Raw genomic sequence first — 18,249 nt, 5'->3', positions numbered from 1 at the left:
TTAGTAATAAACAGAAAATATTAATCTATGACTCCAATATCTTACTTGGTTTAACCGAATATTGGACCAGCTTCTAGGCATCCCTGATATTTTCCAAATGGCTTCAAAAGTCCATCTCTGAGCTCTCATATCAACAGATATACAGCTACTAATAATATATGTAATATTGTTTTATCGTACCGTTCTGATAGTTTTGCCATGGAGGCATCACCCAGGTGGATACAGTTACTTAAGTTTAATTCTCTTATCTTTGTGCTTGCAGGACCATCAAGAAATTGCTTTAGTCCCGTATCACCAATTCTGTAGGAAAGAAAAAGGAAAGCTCTACATGTGATTTTATGTATAAATATGTACAGTACTATTAAAATAAGAGCTACTACATCCAGTACATTTCAGAATGGCAAGGTAATATCTATATCTGGTATTTTGTCCACATTTGTAAACCAAATTTGGTTATATAGCTTTTACTTTAATATAAAATATACAAATGATAGTAATAGATGTATTAATAAAAATGCTATTCCTGTTCATTTGTTCATTTAATTAGGTGGCATGACTATTAATAAAACAGATGGCCTGCAAAGTTTCTTCCCTGAAGTTAAAATCTGATCATGTTAAATAGTGCCTGTTGCAATCTCCTGCAAAAGAAAAAGACCAAAACTTAGGATACGGAGAACCAATACTTACAATCAAACTACTATCAAAATCTTGGAGGAATTTCCACTAAGCACAAGTCAGTTTAGCTGGACTAGAAAAAAACCCAGTAAGTTACGTATAGATCCTTTCTGAAGCAGACAAAACCTGATGCTGTAGGAAGACCTTGATCTCAGCCTTCCCACACTGTCCTTAATCAGAGACACCTGTGTGTCAGTGACAAGGTAACCCCCCAAGTCCTGCTTTATAACCACTCTCTAAATTATAGTCAACAAGAAACACACTTTTAATAAAATGACAACAAGAAGAAAATTGTGAAGTAGCATTGCTGCAGCTGCGGCTGCTAAGTCTCTTCAGTCGTGTCCGACTCTGTGTGACCCCATAGACGGCAGCCCACCAGGCTCCCCCGTCCCTGGGATTCTCCAGGCAAGAACACTGGAGTGGTTGCCGTTTCCTTCTCCAATGCAGGAAAGTGAAAAGTGAAAGTGAAGTCATTCAGTCATGCCCAAATCTTAGTGACCCCATGGACTGCAGCCTACTAGGCTCTCCATCCATGGGATTTTCCAGGCAAGAATATTGGAGTGGGTTGCCATCGCCTTCAAAGCAAATTAAAGAAAATTAACACAGGGAAGGCAATTCAGTTAAAATTCTATGCTAGTAAAAATATTAAACAAGACTAACAGGGTAGTTTTATATTGATTAGGATTAACCCTCAATGAAGAGAATATGGATGGATGTGGAATTTGGAGATCATATTCTTTCCTGCCATGAAATTATGTACAATGAAATGGTGTAATAATGTGGCAATTTAAAATATGTGTGTGATCTAGCAACTTATGAATATGTTATGTGTTAAAAAAATCTTACTATCCATTGAAATTAACACAACATTGTAAATCAACTATACTTCAATAAAATAAATTTTTAAAAAAATCAGATTGGTCTTGGATTTCTTCTCTGCAAGAGAAATACCAAACATATAAATATAACAGTATAAACAGTGTTAATAAAATATCAATTATAAATATATTTTCTGTTACAGAGGAAAAATCCAAGGCCAGTCTGACTTTTTTTTCTGGTAATTTGATTTTTTTTTTTAGCATTTTAAATCAATTTATTTGCTTCGGAACATTTATAGTCAATTCCGGGCTTCCCGGGTAGCTCAGCTGGTAAAGAATCCTCCTGCAATGCAGGAGACCCTGGTTTGATTCCTGGGTCAGGAAGATCCCCTGGAGGAGGGCTTGGCAATCCACTCCAGTATTCTTGCCTGAAGAATCCCCATGGACAGAGGAGCCAGGCGGGCTACAGTCCATAGGGTCGCAAAGAGTTGGACACAACTGAGCAACTAAGCACACACACACAGGCAAAATCATGTTTATGGTCATTTGGTAAATGGTCATATGGTAAATTGGTAAATGGTCATATGGTAAATCAAATCTTAACTCTAAATTTTGGTTGCCTTTGAATATGGATTACAAATTTCTGAATATTAAGTATATTCATAAGCCTAATCATAAAAAACTAAGTCATCCTACAATCTTTTAAAAAATTACCTTTTAACCAAATAATTCTTATAAATACTACTATGAAGACAAAAATCCAAGTCATGACTTTTTATGCAACATATAGTGTTAGTCACTCGGTCATGTCTGACTTTGCAAAACATGGGCTGAAGCCTGCCAGGCTCCTCTGTCCATGGAATTCTCTAGGCAAGAATACTGGAGTGGGTAGCCATTCCCTTCTTTAGGGGATCTTCTGGACCCACGGATCGAACCCGGGTCTCCTGCATTACAGGCAGATTCTTAACCATCTAAACTAGCAGGGAAGCCCCTTCATGCAAACATAATATAGCATAAATACAAACTGAAGGAAAAATAATTAGGAATTCAAAAAGAACATAATTAAGGTACAATTTTGTATTAGACTTGGCTTTTGACAAACAAAAATGGGTCATGAAAATTAATATAATTAATGTAATTTAAATTCCATGGACTATTAAAGTATATTCAACATGATAAACAACTTAACCATCAACTTTCCCATCAGCCTTACCCCTAAATAAAGACTCCAAAAGACAGAGGTCACATTTTTGTACCATGATGTTATAAAACTAAACGTTAGTTACAAAATTATAATTAAACTACTTAGATATCTGAACACATTTTTAGTAAATAAGTCTTGGACAAAGAAAGAGAAACTCAAGTAAGTATTATAAAACTATATATCTTTCCAAAATTTATGTATTTAACATAATTTCAATTACTATCTCAATAGGATTTTTTTCTGAAATGTGACAAAAGTATTCCAGCATTCATTTGGAAGGATAAACTGGCAAAAACATCTAATAATTTAAAAGAAGACAACTCATGAAGAGAATTTCAGTCTGTTAGATATTAGAATATATTTTGTTGTTGTTCAGTCGCCCAGTCCTGTCTGACGCTTTGCAATCCCATGGACTGCAGCATGCCAGACTTCCCCGTCCCTCACAATCTCTGAGAGTGCCCAAGTTCATGTTCATTGGATCGGTGATGCCATCCAGCTGTCTCATCCTCTGATGCCCTCTTCTCTTTCTGCCCTCAATCTTTCCCAGCATCAGGGACTTTTCCAATGAGTCATCTGTTCACATCAGATGACCACAATACTGGAGCTTCAGCTTTGGCATCAGTCCTTCCAGTGAATATTCAGGGTTGTTCTCCCTTAAGATTGACTGGTTTGCTCTCCTTGCTGTTCGAGGGACTTTCAGGAGTCTTCCCAGCACCTCAGTTCAAAGGCATCAATTCTTTGGCATTCTGCCTTCTTTATGGTCCAGCTCTCTCAAACATATGTGACCACTGGGAAGACCATAGCCTTGACTATGTGAACCTTTGTTAGCAGAGTAATGTCTCTGCTTTTCAATACACTGTCTAGGTTTGTCATCGCTTTCCTGGCAAGAAGCAATCATCTTCTGATTTCATGGACTTCCCTGGTAGCTCAGATGGTAAAGAATTTATTAAAGTGTAATGATAATAGATAACACTTACTGAGTGTTTATTAAGTGTCAGACACTATTCTAAACATATTATATGAATTGATTTATTTTATCCTCACAACAATCCTGAGTATATACTCTTTATTTCCCCCATTTTTACAGATAAAATACTGTGCAAGATTAGATAGAAGACAGATGAATGATTGAAAGAGAAAAAATTGCCTGAAAACACACGTTTATACACACACACACACACACACATACTGACATGAATCTGTGTTTATATGTATGTATATATAAATTTATATGATAGTCCAGGAAGCATAAATGTCAATAGAAAGGATTATTTCACATAATGGCCAAGCTGATGAGTTAATGTAGTTAGTTGTAAACCTGGCTGTGCATCAAAAGCACCCATGTTGCTTTTTTCAAAAATATGGAAGTTGGTGTTCCATCGGTAGATATTCAGATTCAGTAGCTCTGGGATAGAGCTTGGGCATGTGTAGTTTTATTCAGCTCTCCAGGTGATTCTGATGCTCTGGAATTTTCATTTTAAATCATGAATATTTTTAAAATGTAGCTTTCAAAAATAAATAAATAAATAAATAAAATGTAGCTTTCTATTACTGATTCCTAATATAATTGCTCTGTAGTAAGAGAATATAGTTTCTTGATATCAGTACTATAAAAGTTGTGAGGACTTGCTTTAAAACTTTATACACAGTCCATTTTTTGAAGGATTGATATGTGGTTGAGAAAAATATATGCTTTGATTTCTCAAATTTCCCATTTTAAGTGTATCTTCTATAGATGAATTTTTATTAAACCTCCCCTATCTTGTTATACTCTATTATATTTTTCTTTTTATTTTTTCACTCTGCTACCATATCTTCAGTTATCTTCCAATTTTGTATTTCTCTCTTCACTGAGTTCTAGTCTGCTGATTAGCAATCCATTTTATTTCAATAACTATATCATATTTATTTATTTCTAAAAGTTAGTTTTTCAAGTTGTTGTTGTACAGTCATTAAGCCATGTCTGACTCTTTGCAACCCCATGGACTGCAGCACACTAATCTTCCCTGTCCTTTACTATGTCCTGGAGTTTGCTCAAACTCTTATCCATTGAATCAGTGATGCCATCCAACCATCTCATCTTCTGTCGTCACCTTCTCCTCCTGTCTTCAATCTTTGCCAGCATCAGGGTCTTTTCCAAAGAGTTGGCTCTTTGTATCAAGTAGCCAAAGTATTAGAGCTTCAGCTTCAGCATTAGTCCTTCCAGTGAATATTCAGGGTTTATTTCCTTTAGGATTGACTGGTTTTATCTCCTTGCTGTCCAAGGAACTCTTGAGAGTCTTCTATAGTACCACAGTTTGAAAGTATCAGTTCTTTGGCGCTCAGCCTTCTTTATGGTCAAACTCTCACATCCATACCTAACTACTGGAAAAACCATAGCTTTGATTATATGGACCTTTGTAGTCAAAGTGATGTCTCTGCTTTTCAATATGTTCTGTAGGTTTCTCATAGGTTTGTCACATTTTCTTCCAAGGAGCCAATGTCTACTTCCATGGCTAGTCTAGTTATTTTTATCATATTTTGTTGCCTGCTCATATTTCTGGTTCCATTATCTATTTATTCAAACATTTTACACATAGTTACTTAATATTCTATGATTAATTCTTCTAATATCTGAATTACTCAGCTCAAATGTATACTGCATATCTTTGTACACGTGATGACTCATATCTTCATACATTTGATGGTCTTTAATTGTGAGCATTTATTTGATCTTAACCTATGGGAATCCTGGATGCTTAAAGAGAAGATGCTTTCCTTCAAAAAAGCTTGCAGATAACTTCTTCCAGGGGCTTGGGTACTATCTACTTGAGACTGTTTTGTCCCTTTTGAAGGGTCCAAACACTGCAGAAGTCTCATCCTGCTTCCCTATCTTGAGTCTTACTAAAATTGATTCTCTCAATGTCAGTGTTGAACATTTATGCTAATAGCAGCTCCACCTTTTATGTTTGCTTGCCCTCCACTCTCCATCTCAGAGAGTCTGCTCATTGAGAGGATGGTGATGAATCATGAACTGCATATTTCTCTTACTCTTTGTAGGCTCAGCAATGTATTGAAAGTATGTTTCATCAAGAATCTAAATTGTTTGTATTAATAGCAAGGAGTCCTTTGAAGTATTTTGTCAACTATACTGCTAGAAGCATAGAAACCTCCATTTATTTTAAAAATTAATTAACCTACAGAAGCCTGAGTGAAATATATGAGTGCAATTCAATTTTATTTCATGTTAATACAAATAGGATTAACTGTTATGTTCTTAGTTGCTCAATTGTGTCCGACTCTTTGCAACCCCATGGACTGCAGCCCACCAGCCTCCTCTGTCCATGGGGATTCTCCAGGCAAGAATATTGGAATGGGTTGCCATGCCCTCCTCCAGGGGAATCTTCCCAACCCAAGGATAGAACCCAGGTCTCCCGTACTGCAGGTGGATTCTTTACCAGCTGAGCCACCAGGGAAGTCCATTAGCTGTTGTATAATAGCTTCCATATTGTGCTTCCATCATGATGCCAGCTTGTTCATGAGCTTGCAACTACAAGATATCAGCTGGGGCTTTAGGCATCTGCAGGATTTACTGAGTGTGGAGGATCTGCTTCTAAATTCACTTACATGTCTGTTGGTAGGAGGCCTCAATTCCTTATTGGCTATTAACTAGAGGCTTCCTTTCCTAATCCAGGTTTCCCCGTTTCAAATCCTGTCTTTGCCTTCCCTCCCAACCCTCGGTGCCTCCCTATTTTAATAATAGGGACCATGGGTTAAGACTTTGTTTAGCTTAGCTTATTACTCTAACTTGTCTTATGTTATACAAACTATTAACCAATTTCTTTGTAATCACATGCTGTTTTGTTATCTTCTGGCCCCATAATATTTTAAGAAATTTACATAGGAAAGAGGCTGAGATATCAATTGGGGAAGACATTTTATCAAGAATTTGATCCTTGCCCACCTGAGAATGCCAGGTCAGAAGCCTATTTGTAACTCAGGTGAAAAAAACGGTTTCAGTAAGAACTTGCCATCTGTGAGCAGATCCACACAGAGGAAAAATCTAACTAGTACCCAAGAGTAAACACTTCAGTAAGATTGGTTCTTCATAGGCAAGTCAGAAAGTCCATTTGGGAAAAAGACCTATTAACTGAACTAGCTATGAGAACCTTCACTAGGATAAGTAGCCCACAAATGCTCTAGGGAATTCATTTAATCTTACAAGAGCCTGTGACTCCACATATCCTGAGCATTCCCTGATCATCTCCCCGTGCCCACATATAACTAGTCTGGGTTGGGTGCCCCTCCTTTGTTTTACCACAGAACTCTGCACTTACCTCTACTTAGATCCCTGACTTTCATGTTTACTATACTGACCAATGAGCATCTTGAGGAAGCTTGGAACATTCTAGATAATCAGTGTTTCTTGACTGAATGACTGTTTACCTTACACAGTTTGCCAGATTCAACACAGTGAGATGCTTCAAAGGTGAGAGTGATTTGAGGCTACCATCTGTTATTCCCTTGCAGTCTACCATGTAAATGTGACTGATGTTTGGATAACTCTTGTCTATAAGTTTGAAGCATGCATCAGTAATCCTTTTATTTCCTGTTTAAAAAAAAGAAAAAGTTAAGGATTGTATTTGAATCACCACAAGATTAAAAGTAAAAATTAATGCTAAACTACTTTTTATATCTCACACCTTCAAATCGGATCTTTTTGATGTCACAACCAGAAAGAGCTTTGAAAGCACTATCGGAAATATGTGGTGCGCCAATGAGGACTACTGATGAAATACGATGGCATTTCTCAACTAAAGCCTTTAGAAGGGAAAAAATAAAAGGTTAATCAGATTATATAGAACACATTTGTCAAAGTCATGAGATTATTTTTTCTCTCAGTCTTTTCAAAAACGGACACATTAACTATTAAGTTGTCCTATTGTCAAAGAAAATGGGAACTTTTACTTTTTCCAATATACTTTACTACACTTACATTTGAGTAATGTGTAAGAATCAACTAAATGATATCACAAAAGATAGGAATGCATGAGACAATGGAATGCTGAAAGAAATCAGAACCTTTAGAAGCTTAACATGTAGAACCAGATTTAAGGTTTATGCTTAAGCTTACATATGATTTTGTAAGATTTGATTGCAATATCATTGAAATAAAAATATCCTAAATGTGAAATGAAGTTTCTTAGGGTATTTAAAGATTCAAATGTTCAAATGTGTGTGTAAATTTCATAATTATATAACATCAACTGCAATGAAAAGCCCATTCATATTTTTCAATAATTCAAGCCACTAGAAAATATGCCTACCAAATGGGACTGAGAAGAAAATGTAGTTTCCAAATACCTACTTTTACACAGTTGTCCGTCAGAGTTGGCATGTCATTGATAGTCAGATGCATTATCCCACTGCAGCTGTTTGCAATGTTCCTGAAGCCTTGGACTGAAATCTGAATTGTACAAAGTTGGTGAAAATGATGGGAGAACCCATTAGCATCACCTTTAATAAAATCCAAAGATAGTAATAACCAAAGATGTGTTATGATTGGTTTACTGTGTTTTAAAGTTGAAATCATAACATGCTGCAGACATAAAAAGGAAACACATATTCTAATCTTGATTTCTTTATTTTATTTTTTATATGTATGTTTTGTGAAATGACCACCAGGGTAAGCCTATTTAACTTGTTATTCTATTTTGTATTGAAGTAAAATTCATATAACATAAAATTAGTCACTTAAAGTCTCTTAACTAAGGAGAAATATCAATAACCTCAGATACACAGATGACACCACCCTTATGGCAGGAAGTGAAGAAGAACTAAAGAGCCTCTTGATGAAAGTGAAAGAGGAGAGTGAAAAAGTTGGCTTAAAGCTCAACGTTCAGAAAACTAAGATCATGGCATCTGGTCCCATCACTTCATAGCAAATAGATGGGGAAACAGTGGAAACAGTGGCTGACTTTATTTTTCTGGGCTCCAAAATCACTGAAGATGGTGATTGCAGCCATGAAATTAAAAGACACTTACTTCTTGGAAGGAAAGTTATGACCAACCTAGATAGCATATTAAAAAGCAGAGACATCACTTTGTCAACAAAGGTCAATCTAATCAAGGCTATGGTTTTTCCAGTGGTCATGTATAGATGTGAGAGTTGGACTATAAAGAAAGCTGAGCACTGAAGAATTGATGCTTTTGAACTGTGGTGTTGGAGAAGACTCTTGAGAGTCCTTTGGACTGCAGGGAGATCCAACCAGTCCATCCTAAAGGAGATCAGTCCTGGATGTTCATTGAAGGGACTGATGTTGAAGCTGAAACTCCAATACTTTGGCCACCTGATGCAAAGAGCTGACTCATTGGAAAAGACCCTGATGCTGGGAAAGATTGAGGGTGGGAGGAGAAGGGGACGACAGAGGATGAGATGGTTGGACGGCATCACTGACTCAATGGACATGGGTTTGGGTGGACTCCGGGAGTTGGTGATGGACAGGGATGCCTGGCGTGCTGTGGTTCATGGGGTCGCAAAGAGTCGGAGACAACTGAGCAACTGAACTGAACTGAAGTAATCATAGTTTTGAATAGTCACAACTTCTATGTAGTTTCAAAACATATTTATCACCCTAAAAAAAATCCTTTTACGTATTAAGAAGTTGCTCCCCGTACACACCTTCCCTAGCCCCTGGCAATCACTAATCTGTTTTCTGTCTCTATGGATTTACCTACTGTAAATATTTCTTACAAGTGGAATTATGCAGTATGCGGTCATTTTGTGTCCAGTTTCTTTCACTTGCCCTGATGTTTTTGAAGTTCAAAATATATGTGTCAGTACCTTATTCCTTTTTATGGCTGAATAATATTCTATTTTATGGAGATACCACATTTTGTTTATCCACTTATCTGTTTTAGATCTTTTGGATATTTTGAATAGTGCTGCTGTGAACATACATGTACATCTATTTGTTTGAATACCAGTTTTAAATTCCTTTGGGTATACACCTAGGAGTGAGATTGCCAGATCATATGGTAATTCTACTTTTAACTTTTTAAAGAACCATCAAAATACTTTCTACAGTGGCTGTACTATTTTACATTCTCACCAGCAATCTACAACGATCCTAATTTCTCCACATCTTTGCCAAAACTTATTTTTTATTTTTTCATATTTTCCTTTTTCAAAAAATTTCCTGAGTTTGAAGTAGTACCTCATTGTAATTTTGATTTGCATCCCCCTAATGACATATGCATTGCAGGCAGATTTTTTACCAGGTGGATACTGGAGTGAGTAGCTTATCCCTTTTCCAGCAGATCTTCCTGACCCAGGAATTGAACTGGGGTCTCCTACATTGCAGGCAGATTCTTTACCAGCTGAGCTACCACGGAAGTCCAATGACTAATGAAATTGAAATTTTTTCATGTGCTTATTAGTCATTTGAATGTCTTCTTTAGGAAAATGTCTATTCAAGTCCTTTGACTATTTTTTAATTGGTCATTTGTCATTTGTTGAGTTATAAGAGTTCCTGTATATTCTGCTTTCTAGACCCCTGGATATATGACTTGGAAATATTTTGTTCATTCTTTAGGTTGTCTTTTCACTTTTTAATAATGTCCTTTGATACACAAGTTTTTTACTTTGATGAAGTCCATTTTCTCAGCTTTTTCTTTTGTTGCTTATGCTTTTGATGTCATATCTAATAATCCATTGCTAAATCTAAGGTCATGTGGATTTATTCTCAGTGTTTTCTTCTAAGTGTTGTCATTTTAGTTCATATTTAGGTCATTGGTCCATTTTCAGTTAATTTTTGTATATAGTATGAGGTAGGGAACCTACTTCATTTTTTCATGGATAATCCGGTTGTCCAGCACCAGCTGTTGAAGAGAATACTCTTTCCCCAGCTGCATGGGCTTGGCACCTGTGTTGGAAATCAGTTGGCCATAACAGTATAGATTAGTGGACTCTCAATTCTACATGTCTGTCCTGTGGCAGTACCACACCATTTTGATTACTATAGCTTTGTATGTTGATTTCTTTCAGCTATCATTATCTACATTAATAGAAGCAACAGTGGTAGAGAGTGTTCAAAAATAGTTACTGGTCAAAAGACCAAATATATTTCCCTATGAATTATCTTAAAATAACATTGTTATTTAGACTTCATTTCCTAACAAATGGTCATGGATGGGCCATAAGATGATGCTCTGATTCAGTAATGGGAGAGTAAGACTCTTTCCAAAAACAAATATCAAGGGGAACTCTCATACCACGTCATCTTCACAATATGACAGGGAGATAGAGGAATAGCAGCCATATATATTATGATCTCAATGTTGTTTTAAAAAATATATATGTCACAGACAAATAGACAAAAAACTAGAAACATTTCAAAATATTGTTTATCTTTGGAGACTGAGCTCATGAATGACTTTTATTTTCTTTTGTGTTTTAAAAATCTTATTTAATGAGCATATAATTCTTCTGTAATCAGAAAAATTGAATAAAAGGAAAGAAGAAGGAAATTCAATCCTCTTCCTCACAGAGTCGGCTTGCAGTCGCATACTTAAAGAAATCTAATGTATGCTGAAAGTGAGTATCTACTGAAGACTTCTGCTTCAGGACATGGTCCTTTTAACTTGTTAAAAAGCCAAGCCTCTAGGTGATATTTGGCCTAAAAGTGTCCTGTTAGATGATTTCAAAGACTTCCTGCTAAAGCTCAGGAAAACATTTGTTCAATTCCTCTTACTCCTACTCCTCACTCATGGACTGGAAGAAAAGTTTCTGATCATAGGATCCAAAATGTTCCATGAGAGGCTGTGGTGAGCTCTAGGAGCCTAGTAGGGCTCATAATAGCTATCATTTAAGTAACACTTATTGTTTACCAGGCACTTTTTAAGGCAGTTTTCATATTGTTATTCAGTTACTCAAACATGTCCAACTCTGCAATTCCATGCACTTCAGCATGCCAGGCTTCCCAGTCCTTCACTGTCTCCCAGAATTTCCTCAGATTCATGTCCATTGAGTCGGTGATGCTATCCAACATCTTATCCTCTGCTGCCCTTTTCTCCTTTTATGATCAATCTTTCCCAGCATCAGGGTCTTTTCCAATGAGTTGGATCTTCACATAAGGTGGCCAAAATATTAGAGCTTCAGCTCCAATATATTTTCACATAACTGGTCTGTGTCATCCTCACAAGCACCCATTATGATGTGGGTCCTAATGCTACTGTATTAGTCTGGGTTCCCCAGAAAAACAAATCCAATAGGAGACAAGTAGATAGATAGATAGACAGACAGACAAATAGATGGAAAGGGAGGAAGGAAGAAAAAAAATGCATACATAGATACATAGATAAAGTTCTTATAAGGAACTGGCTCAAACAACAATAGGGGCTAAAAAGTCCCAAGATCTGCAGTTGGTAAGCTGAAGAACCAGGAGAGCTGAAGGTATTGTCTGAAGACAGGCAAAGACTGATGTCCTAGCTTGAAGACAGGCATAGAGAGTGTATTTTCCTTCTCAGCCTTTTTGTTCTATTCAGACACTCAACAGATTAGATGAGACCCACCTACATTGAGGAAGGCAATCTGCTGTAGTCAGTCTACTATTTAAATATTGATCTCATACAGAAACAGCCTCATGGACAAACCTAGAATAATATTTATCCAAAAAACTGAGCACCCACGGCCCATTCAAGTAGACACACTAAAATTAACATCACAGCTTCCTTGAATATTTTGAACATTGACTTTTCCTAGACTCATGGTTAATGCTCTTTTTGCTCTTGGCTGCTTTCCTGGCTGTTCATCTAAGCTTGCCTGGCCACACTTTTATCCAGATCAGCATCTTTGAGACCATCCACCCCATCTGGAACCACTAACTGTTTGACTCATACATAACTAAAAAGAAAGCCCTAAGACCTTATTTTTGCCCCATATTTTCAAGTTAAAACACAAAGTCTCAAGTCTTAAAATTTTAATTCTAAATATTTAATTAAGGAACTTAGGCAATCATAAAGGAAATCAGTCCTGAATATTCATTGGAAGGACTGATGCTGAAGCTCCAATACTTTGGCCACCTGATGCGAAGAACTGACTCACTGGAAAAGACCCTGATGCTGGGAAAGATTGAAGGCAGGAGGAGAAGGGGATGACAGAGGATGCGATGGTTGGATGGCATCACTGACTCAATGGACAGGAGTTTGAGCAAGCTCCAGGAGTTGGTGATGGACAGGGAATCCTGGTGTGCTGCAGTCCATGGGGTCACAAAGAGTCGAACACGACTGAGCGACTGAACTGGACTGAGTGTCCTAAAGTTAAAGCTTGAAATTGGTAGAGGAAACATTCCATTTTTTAAAATATTTTAGTGAAGTATAGAGTTGATTTACAATGTTGGGTCAATTTCTGCTGTACAGCAAAGTGATTCAGATATATATATTCTTTTCTGTTCTTTTCCATTATGATTTATTACAGTATATTGAATAGAGTTCCTTGTGCTCTACAGCAGGACCATGTTGTTTATCCAGCCTATGGATACTAGTTTGCATCTCCTAATCCCAAACTCCCAGTCAAAAATTCCATTTTTAATGCTTGTGTATGAGTATTATTTAACTTGTATAGCCTAAATTTTATTCTTTAGACTGTATAACTTAATTTTTATTATTTAACTTGTGGTAGCTTTGTGACCAATCATGTTTTTCAGCACTGTGAAAGTTCTCACAGAGGATGTGTGATTATACTATGTTGTGAAAGGTCTCATAACTGACTGCTCACACTTAAAAGACACGCTACAAAATGTCTGGAGGCAGGAACAGTAAAAGAAGAGAGGCTGTTCTAAGGAGCTGAGACTTCTATAGACTGAGGTAGCCCTAAGAGATGAGGAAATGGAGACTCAGATCTCTTGATCGATTTTCTCCAGATTACAGATTGGTAAGTAGAGCAAGAATACAGATGTACAAATTCTTAATCCAGTACTCCTTCTGATTAACATTCTTCAACAATAACATCCAGTTCAGCTGTTCCATCCCAGCTTCCAGAGCTCTTCAAACTTCGTCATTCCGGCCAGAAAGGCATCCAACTTCTCTAGTACTCAGTGGACCTGTCTGCTCTTTGTCTGACCTTGTAACCTTTCTCCACCCCTTTCTCTTTTCATCTAGTCAAGCCTTAGCTATTCCTCAAGTCCCAGTGACTCCAGCCCTATCCTGCTACCTTTCATCTCTCGCCCTTATAGGTTTATAACTATTTTAGCATATAACATTCCTATAATCTGTGCATGTTTTATTTCCCCCAAGGAGATGATTTTATACTCTTTTTCTTTTAAACTTCTTACTGTGTTGAATAACTATTAGGGGATAGATGAATTAAATTTAGGAGTAAGACCAAGTCTGGGAAAGAGTACAGATTTTGGCTACAGACAAGATTGAAAATGATTCAAAGTTGAAGGTAAAGCACAAGCAGAGGCAAAGCAGTGGGAGTACTTGGCTTAGATGAAGTGGCAAGATCACCCTTGGGATGAATAAGAAAAGCTTAGTAGGTAAAGAGGGAGGAAAAACTAATGGAAGACCCATAAGACAAAAATTAGGTATTTCATATTGTACTGCCATGGATTCTTGAATAAGTTTTCCATAAATACTCGCAGGGAAAAGTCCAGGGGAGATAAATTAACATTATAAATCTGGAGAACAGAGGACAGGGAAAGAATGCTGGGCTTGGAGCCAGCAGAGAGCTGGGTTTGAGTCTCTCTCTTTCTCACTTATAACAAAAGGCGGTTCAACCTGTCTGATGCTTAGTTGTCTCATCTATAAAATGGGTATAATAATACTTATTTTAGGAGATTCTTGAGAAAACAGAGTCATGTATATGAAAGTGGTTCGTTAGCATGATACCTGGTATGTGTTTCGAGTACCAGTTTTCCTGTTACTGTTCTTCTGGGCATATTGTGAGCTCACTGAAAAATAAAGATTCAAGAACTAGAGGTAAAGACCTTGAGACATCATTCTAGTGTATCCCTCACACCATAAGTATGACGGAACGGTATTTAGAGAAGTTGGGTGATTTGAGAATAGATTCCTTATCTGTTCCTCATGGTGTGTCCCCAGCGCTGGACACGGTGCCACACACAGAGTGGGTGCTCTGTAAGTGCTGGATGAATGAACGGATGTTCTTGAGTCACACAGTCAACAGCAGAGCCAAGGCTAGAGACCATTTCTCCCCATAGTGACTAACTCCAGATCCAGGGATGGGAGCAGTTGTTTTTCACAACACTTCTAAATTTCTCCCCTTATCTCAGCCCTAGCGTATTGCCCTGCTTCCCCAGTGGCTAAGCAACCAAGTGGCTAAGAACTAAATGATAACAACAAGTCTATTACCCTCACACTCGTATCTCCAATAATGGCTTCCCCAAAACAAGTAAAAAACTTTTTCTCTCTTGCTGTCTTGGAAACATGTTCATAACAAGATTTCCTGAACACGGGGGAAAAAGTGATAGCAGAAATCAGCCAGAGCTGAGTGGTTCCTTGTAATGCAGCCAAAAGCTGGGTGCTATCAACCAATAAGATTGTATCCAGGAAAGGAAGGGGGAGGGGCAGGGAGACCTCTGAGAAAAGCTTTTCAGTTTTGTCCTGGCATGAAATGCTTAGTTCTGTACATAGTTTATTTTAGAATATCCAAAAAGATGCTTGGCTAATATTTTATGACTCAAATATTCCTGCCAGAATCTTTTAGGCCAACCAATGATTAGTTGTCCTTTCTCTTCACTGAAGTGATGAGGATACAAGCCTAAAATTAAAGATTCCTCTCTAAGAGAAAAAGCAAATTATTTCACTGTGGTAAAATACTGGGTTTTGCCACATCTGATATCTGTGCATTTTCTGTATAGGATTCTTATAAAATTTGGGGTTGGATCTCTTTTTGTTTACTTTTGAGGTAATTTTGGCTTCAGTTTGGACAACAACTGGAGCCCTGCCACGTGGCTGTTTTCTGGTTAAGCTCCCATTGGTTGGGAACTTGGGGAAGTTGGCCACACCAGTGGTGTTCCAGTCTCAAGTCCCAGCAGACAGCTACTGCTGCTAATGGGGGCAGAGAAGCCTTGGTGCTCAGAGGGAAATTCTCTCCATCTGCCTCTGGCTGGGCCTGAGCACAACAGGACAGAGTGGTCTGTGAAGGAAATGAGCTCTCAGTGAGCCACATGAAAAGAAGACCAAAGTGCTGAGCAGCACAACCTAGATCAGATCCCTCCTCAGGGAGGATCACATCTTATCCAGCTCCCATTTTCCAGCCCTTCTTTGCAACATTGTCTCTGAATCAGTTAGCTCAACAACACAGAAAAAGAGATATATGTAGGGTGAGACCCTCGATGACAGAAATACCCATCTTAGGTAGACATAGCCCATGTTGTGTTCCTGTACCATTTTCAGCTGTTCCTCTCATTCTAACCAGCACTATAACCAATGGCTAATGAGTAATGTGATGACTTCAGTCATATCCATATATCCTTTATAACCTCTTGATAACCTCAAAGAAGCCTGGCTTAGCAAGCGGAATGAACTGTTGAAAAGAAGGATTTCTCCCAAAACATTATGGAACATTCTGTTTTATTGCATTCAAATGTGCCACAGGCTTCAGTAGCAACACTTCTCAGGATCTGTGTTAAGAGGGCTTGATAGGCTTTCAAATATTATGTCCTCTGTGGTGATAGGAGAAGAGGCCTAATTATTATACCTACCACTCTCTCTCTTTGCATGTGCCTGTACTTTCGAGTCTATATGTTCTTCATGGCCACTCGCGCCTCTATATTCACTAATGCACTTCTCCCAGATAGCTCTGGAAGAGGCTTCAGGTATAGCTGTCTCTTTCTCTTACATCTCAGAGCACCAACAACCAGAGCCCTCACTTTGCAGTGTGCACCTTCTGCCTTGTATAATAATTCCAGGTGCACATGTGTAATATCCCTGCCCGTCTTACCCAGGCCCTTTACAACACCATGCTGGGAGCAAAGTATGATGCAACAACAGCTTGTTAATAGGCCAAGTAGTTGTTAAGTAAATTGTGTGTAGAATGTAAATTAGAATTAGTAGTTCTAATGTGGAGGGGGGTGGAGCATGGTCAATATCGTCCTTTGTTAAAGATTGCCATATTTATCTAAAAACATTGAACAGCCAAACATGAAATAAAAAGAAAACAAAAACAAAACAAAACAAAAAAACCTTTCATTTTTCAGTGTGAATAAGGAAAATAAAACTAAAGCACAAGATTAGTGAAGCCTACAGATACCAGGAAGGCAAGCATGGGTGCCAACTCTGCGTGTATGTGCTCACTGCACAATGACTGAGAGCTGTGATCTGCAGAAGCAGGCTGCTGCTGCTGCTGCTGCTAAGTCTCTTCAGTCGTGTCCGACTCTGTTCGACCCCATAGACGGCAGCCCACTAGGCTCCTCTGTCCCTGGGATTCTCCAGGCAAAAATACTGGAGTGGGTTGCCATTTAAACTCTACCATCCTTGTCTGGAGTATACAATGTCGTTCTCTTCTTCACCCGCTGGCCAATTACTTAGAGCTTCCGCTGTGCTATAATGGAGGCTTATCTCCTTTTAAATCAAGAGAATCACAGCTACAATACTTTCTTCTTAAAACACAATGATCACAGAGCTCCTTTGTCTAGATTTATTGAGTTAGATGGAGGATTTACAGCTACAGTCCTAACCACCGGCTTCACCCAGATCCAAAGAACTAAAGTAGAATTTTATGAGCAGTTCATGAAATTCTGTGTATAAGCCATTTGCTATGATAGGGAAGAGAGAAGAAACTGAAATAAGTTTAGTTTTTCAGAAAGCATTACAATTTTTTCAAACCTATTTTCAGGAGGGGGAAATATGATCTGAGTCCCCTGAGACTCATCATTTCGTCATCCAATTCTTCAAGATCTAAAAATTGTTGCCAGATGTTTTATTTTTTACTACTTAATGTAGTAAACATCTTTAAATATTTTGGCTACAGAGATTACATTAATCTATGGATTCTAAACAATAGGCTTTTGTTTTATTTATTTTTTATTTCAATGCGGCTTGTATTAAGTTGCATTCAAACTAGTAATTATGCCAACCATTTAAATTTATATGAGTCTTACCTATAAGATTCATAAAATTTTTCATAAATCCTTCAATATTTTTCCCAATATGGGTTGAAGTGTGATTCAGAAAGGACACAAAACACTCCTTTAACAGGAAAACTGAGGCCTAAGAGCTGACCCAGAGACACAGAAATTGCACTGTGACTTTTCTGATTCGTGCCTGTTTTTCACTACAACCCCTCCTGAGTGATGACACTTAAGACCATATAACACTTTTCTCAAATACAAAATTTAAATGCAGCAATAATTTCTTTATCATATACAGTAAATAGCACTTTATAGTTTTACAAATGATAGTCCAATGGCTCAATAAAGGACAGAAATGGTAGGGACCTAACAGAAGCAGAAGACATTAAGAAGAGGTGGCAAGAATACACAGAAGAACTGTACAAAAAAGATCTTCACGACCCAGATAATTACGATGGTGTGATCACTCACCAGAGCC

General features: G+C 37.7%; 1 protein-coding gene across 1 annotated transcript in view; it reads right to left on the bottom strand.

The window, feature by feature from the left end:
- The window catches only part of FBXL13 (F-box and leucine-rich repeat protein 13), a 203,763-nt gene that overhangs the window by 69,713 nt on the left and 115,801 nt on the right, over nucleotides 1–18,249 (bottom strand). The window contains exons 11-14 of the mRNA XM_010848085.1: nucleotides 8,045–8,143; nucleotides 7,380–7,497; nucleotides 7,123–7,285; nucleotides 181–300 (exon numbers count right to left, since the gene is read on the bottom strand). Of these exons, the coding sequence (XP_010846387.1) occupies nucleotides 181–300; nucleotides 7,123–7,285; nucleotides 7,380–7,497; nucleotides 8,045–8,143 (500 nt within the window). The remainder of the gene's footprint in view (nucleotides 1–180; nucleotides 301–7,122; nucleotides 7,286–7,379; nucleotides 7,498–8,044; nucleotides 8,144–18,249) is intronic.

The sequence above is a fragment of the Bison bison genome, unplaced genomic scaffold (genome assembly GCF_000754665.1).
Source record: "Bison bison bison isolate TAMUID 2011002044 unplaced genomic scaffold, Bison_UMD1.0 scf7180017864260, whole genome shotgun sequence".
Taxonomy (NCBI): Eukaryota; Metazoa; Chordata; class Mammalia; order Artiodactyla; family Bovidae; genus Bison; species Bison bison.
This window is presented reverse-complemented; position numbering and strand designations above follow the sequence as displayed.